Below are 4869 nucleotides of genomic sequence, written 5' to 3'. Positions count from 1 at the left end.
CCCTCCCTTCCTTCCTTCCCCCTTCCTTCCTTCCTTCCTCCCTTCCTTCCTTCCCCCTTCCTTCCCTCCTTCCTTCCTTCCTCCCTCCCTCCCTCCCTTCCTTCCTCCTTCCCTTCCTTCCTTCCTTCTCCTTAAAACCTCTCACTCCAAGTCCCTATTAAAATATACAAACTGGGAGGTGAAGAGTGAGAGGTTGGAGCCCTGGGGGCTCCTGGGTGGGGCCTGACCCCAGGCTGAGGCCTGACTGGCCCCCTCGGGCCACCCCCAGCTCTGGCAAGGTGGTGCCAGGCTGCCTGGCGAAGCTGGTGAACGAGGATGCCGAGGGCATCGGGGAGATCTGTCTGTGGGGCCGCACCATCTTCATGGGCTACCTGAACATGGAGGACAAGACGCGGGAGGCCATCGACGCCGAGGGCTGGCTGCACACTGGGGACATGGGGCGCCTGGACACGGACGGCTTCCTCTACATCACCGGGCGCCTCAAAGGTGAGTGCTGCTGGCTGGCTTCTGGGCACGGGCATTTGTGTTGGGGGGATGAGCTGCTGCTGTTTGTGCCCTGAGTCCTGAGCCTGTATCGAGTTCGTGCACTTGGACGGACAGCATTTTACTTCCGACTAGCCGGCTAGTCTTTCCCCCCTTCCTTCCCCCCTTCCTCCTCACCTCCCTTCCTTCCTTCCCCCCTCCCTTCCTTCCTCCCTTCCTTCCATTGGGCTCCCTGCTCAGCGGGAAGCCTAGCTTCTCCCTCTCCCACTCCCCCTGCTTGTGTTCCCTCTCTCTCTCTCTCTCTTTCTGTCAAATAAGTAAATAAAATCTTTAAAATAGTATGGTTAGAGGTCCAGGTCCAGGACTGGGAGGGAGGGGGGAAGGAAGGAAGGGGGGATAGTGGGGGGTTGCCCGGCCAGTAAATGGTGGAGCTGGGATTCAGACTCTCTAGAGAAACCAGGCAAGTCTTTCCAGAAGATTCTGGGGCATAAATATCATGTATTTTTACGTGCAAACATTGGCATGGTATCGAGAACACAGACTGGATATAAAATTTAAAATAAAGCAGGAGACTTCAGAGAAATTTCCCATGAGGAATGTGGCCCTCCCAGGGGACAACTGGGGACTTGCACGGAAAAAGTGGAAAAAGTGCTTTGCTCACTTTGCACAAGGGGGTGTAAGCCCAAACACATCCATGGGGAGAAGTCCCCGCCCGTTTCCCAAGGGAAACAGCTCAGTGAGTGGGCGAACAACTCTGAAAATCTTGCAGTCAGGGGTGTCATCCAGCCCGGGCTCTGCTGGCCACAGAGGGCTGGCTCTCAGGGTGTTCAGGGCAGGCCTGGCCTGAGCCTTGGGAAGAGCAGGGCAACAGTCCTGGCAACCCTCCTGGCGCCCGCCCGCACACCGCCCCCGTCTGCGAGATCCCTGCACGCACCGTCCTGCTGCACGGGCAGGCGGAGAGCACCGCCTAGGGCCCGGCTTGGTGATGGCGGGTGAGGCCTGCATGCTGAAGGGGAGGGGTAGTAACGGGAAACATCCAACCGGACTCGGACGTCCTTTAAAACAGTATGGTCAGGTGGTGCCTGGGTGGCTCAGTCGTTAAGCGTCTGCCTTCGGCTCAGGTCATGATCCCCGGGTCCCGGGATCAAGCCCCGCATCGGGCTCCCTGCTTGGCGGGAAGCCTGCTTCTCCCTCTCCCACTCCGCCTGCTTGCATTCCCCCCCTCTCTCTCTCTCTCTCTCTCTCTCTGTCAAATAAGTAAATAAAATCTTTAAAATAGTGTGGTTAGAGGTCTGGGCCCAGGTGCCTTTTCTCCAGAGAAGTATCCACCGACCCAGCCTCACTGCCAAGGAGACCCCCTCCCCGCAGGGCATTACCCACCAGGGTCCTGTGCAGGAGGTGGCTTGTCTGCCTGTGCCTGTACCCCGAGTATCTCTGTGATACGGCCTGTTATCTGGCTCTGCGAGGCCTAAGGCCTTGGTCTTCATCTCTGAGACAACCTTGGCTAGAATCATGCCAGTGGCCTCCAAAAACTTGCCAGGTTTTGATTTTGATTTCACTGGATCTATGGCTTAATTTGGTGAGAATGTGTCTCTTTACAACACTGAGTCGCCCAATCCGTAAACATGGTATAAATTGCCCAGCACTGTGCAGATATACTGAGAAATGTGAGTGAGATCATTTTCTGGGCGAATGTAACTACTTCAGAAAAGATGGTAAACTTAAAGAGACTGTTTCCGGGGAACACATCGTGACCGTCCCCCCATCACGTACGCACAACACGCTGGACCAGGAGGTTCACTGAGGAATTTCAATGATACCTCAACTGATTTTGAGCATAGAAAAGAAGGAAAACTTCCAAATTTTTAGTGAGGTGAGTATAACATTGATACCAAAATCTGAAAAAGATTGTATTTAAAAAGAAAACCGTAGACCAGGGGCGCCTGGGTGGCTCAGTCATTAAGCGTCTGCCTTCGGCTCAGGTCATGATCTCGGCGTCCTGGGATCGAGCCCCACATCGGGGGGTCCCTGCTCCGCGGGGAGTCTGCTTCTCCCTCTCCCACTCCCCCTGCTTGTGTTCCTGTTCTCTCTCTCTGTCAAATAAATAAATTAAATCTTTTTAAAAAAAGAAAAAAAAAGAAAAGCATAGACCAATGACTTTTATGAATATATATGCTAAAATCCTAAAAGAAATACTAGCAAAAAAAAAAAAAATACTAGCAAAAAGACTAGCAATACTAGTCTATGCCAGCACATTAAAATGTAACCCATAATGACTAAGTGGGATTATTCTGGAAACTCAGGGATATATAATGTAATTAATCCCATTAATAGAGCTTTAAAATATTTATGATCATCTCCACATCTATTGCAAAGGCATTTAACAAAAATTTATATCCTCATTCATGGATAAAAACAGAAACGGTAGCTCCTTCCTTAACATAATGAAACGGGAGTCTCCCAAGCTGGAAGCCGGCCCCAGTCCTGGGAAAGACAGACCCCACGCCTCAGAAGGAAGGGGCAGGCCCGATGCCTGCGGTCGCGCCCGGCCTGTCGGACAGAGCAGGGTGGCATCATGCACAGCAGCGGCTCGCAAACAGGTCAGGACATCGCCGTAGGGGATCCGTGGCTTGTGCGAGCGCGTTTAGAAGGCATCGCAGAAGGAACTAGTCCGTGCACGATAGCAACAGAGACGACAGAACGTTCCACATGAAGAAGAAGGGGGCCCTTACCGCTGCTGGAGGAAAACAGAGAAATCCGTTATCCCGTTGGAATGCGGAAGATCTACAGGAGCCAAGAAGAGGGACTCACGAAATTCCACTACGTGAAAGACAAACCTCCACGTAGTCAAAGGGCCCGGAGCAAGGACAGATGTCATAGCCGGGAAGACTCGCCGGCAGCTCCTGATGGGTCACGTGACCCGGAGAGCTCGCTAGGAGCTGGGGTTTGTAGGTTTCTCTCCAACTTTCTGTGCACACGATCCGACCGTCTCCAAATGCCGACAGTTTCGTTCCTTCTTTCCATTCCTTCTGGGTGTTTCTCTTGCCTCTTGCACTGGTAGGACCTTCAGAGCAGCGGTGAACAGATGTGGGGACAGTGGTCTTCCGTGTACTGTTCCTGATCTCTGGGGAACGCTTTCGACATTTGATCCCTGAGTGTGTTTCCTGTGGATTTTTGGCAGGTGCTCCTTTCTGTGCCCAGTTTGCTGAGGGCTTCTATGCGTACGAATTCGTGAAAGACTCTGGTAGGAGGCAGAGAGGGCGAGGGGGCCAGAGAAAGCCCCAGAAGGAGGAAGGCAGGGCTGGTGACGGTTGCTGGGCTCTCCCTGGCCGTGGTTCCCACCCCACCCCACCCCTGCTGCCCCCGACAGACCCCGGTCTGAACGCTTCCTCCCTGGCCAGCCCACGCCTTGGTAACCATTCTTCACCGCACTAGTGCCCTAAAACTCTGAGCCCCAAGCGCTCAGAGGCTGCCACCCACCCGGGCCGCCCCTCAGCGGGCACTGGAGGGGCCCTGCTCCCCCCGCCTTTGCCTCCCTGTCTCACCTGCCGTGCACATGTGCCCTCTGCCCGTTAGACCCAGTTCATGCGCAACATGCAGCTGGGCCGCGAGCCTCCCTGCAGCCAGGGTCTGTCTCGACGTCCACACGGGACCTGCACACGAGGGGAGCAACTCATCTTTGTTGAACTAGAACTGGGGGGCCACGAGCTAGCGAAAGCAGTCAGGGGTATTGAGTAAATGTCCACTTAATAACCATCTGTTTGGCAGTAATCCACCTTCCAGGGAGGAGGCCAGAGCGCTAAGTGCCCCCAGCTGGTCTTGCACAGATGTGCTCGGTAGACCCCTGAATGAGTGAGGCAGTGGACGAGGGGTGGACGCTGGGAGAGCAGCTCCGGGAAGGGAGAGCCAGGGTCCCTGGAGGGGAGAGGGCTTCCTGAGAAGAACACGCGGTGTGTTAGAGGAGACAGGAGGGCGTGTTGGGAAGGTGTAGGCGAGGTGAGAGGCTCATAGCAGGAGCTCTGGAACCGTGCTGTGCTGCGCTCCCCCACGCTACTCCACCTCAGACAAGCCACCTAACCTCCCTGTGCCTCGGTTTCCCCATCTGTAAAATGAGCTTCTTCATAGGCCCATTGTGAGGGTTCAGTAAATCACTGCACATGTAGGACTTAGCACAGCACCTGGCCCATGGTGGGTGCCGGGCGCCTGCCGGGTGGTGGCAGTTCAACTGCAGGACGATGGCAGCGTGTCCAGGGGCGATGGATGAGAAGTCTGAGCAGGCAAAGTCTTGGAGGATGAGCAAAGGAGTGGGAGCCCTGAGTGAGCATTTGTGCTCCAGGAACTGCCACCGTCCCCCAGCAGGTGTCCCACCCCAGCAGGTGTGTCCCC

The 4869-nt window shown here is 55.0% G+C and overlaps 1 protein-coding gene across 2 annotated transcripts in view; it reads left to right on the top strand.

The window, feature by feature from the left end:
* ACSBG1 (acyl-CoA synthetase bubblegum family member 1) overlaps positions 1-4869 on the top strand; it is a 37050-nt gene that overhangs the window by 29292 nt on the left and 2889 nt on the right. For both annotated transcript variants that reach the window (XM_044918458.1, XM_044918459.1), the window contains exon 13: positions 269-486. In XM_044918458.1, coding sequence (XP_044774393.1) covers positions 269-486 — 218 coding nt within the window. The remainder of the gene's footprint in view (positions 1-268; positions 487-4869) is intronic.

Source organism: Neomonachus schauinslandi, chromosome 9 (genome assembly GCF_002201575.2).
Source record: "Neomonachus schauinslandi chromosome 9, ASM220157v2, whole genome shotgun sequence".
In the NCBI taxonomy this organism is placed as follows: Eukaryota; Metazoa; Chordata; class Mammalia; order Carnivora; family Phocidae; genus Neomonachus; species Neomonachus schauinslandi.
This window is presented reverse-complemented; position numbering and strand designations above follow the sequence as displayed.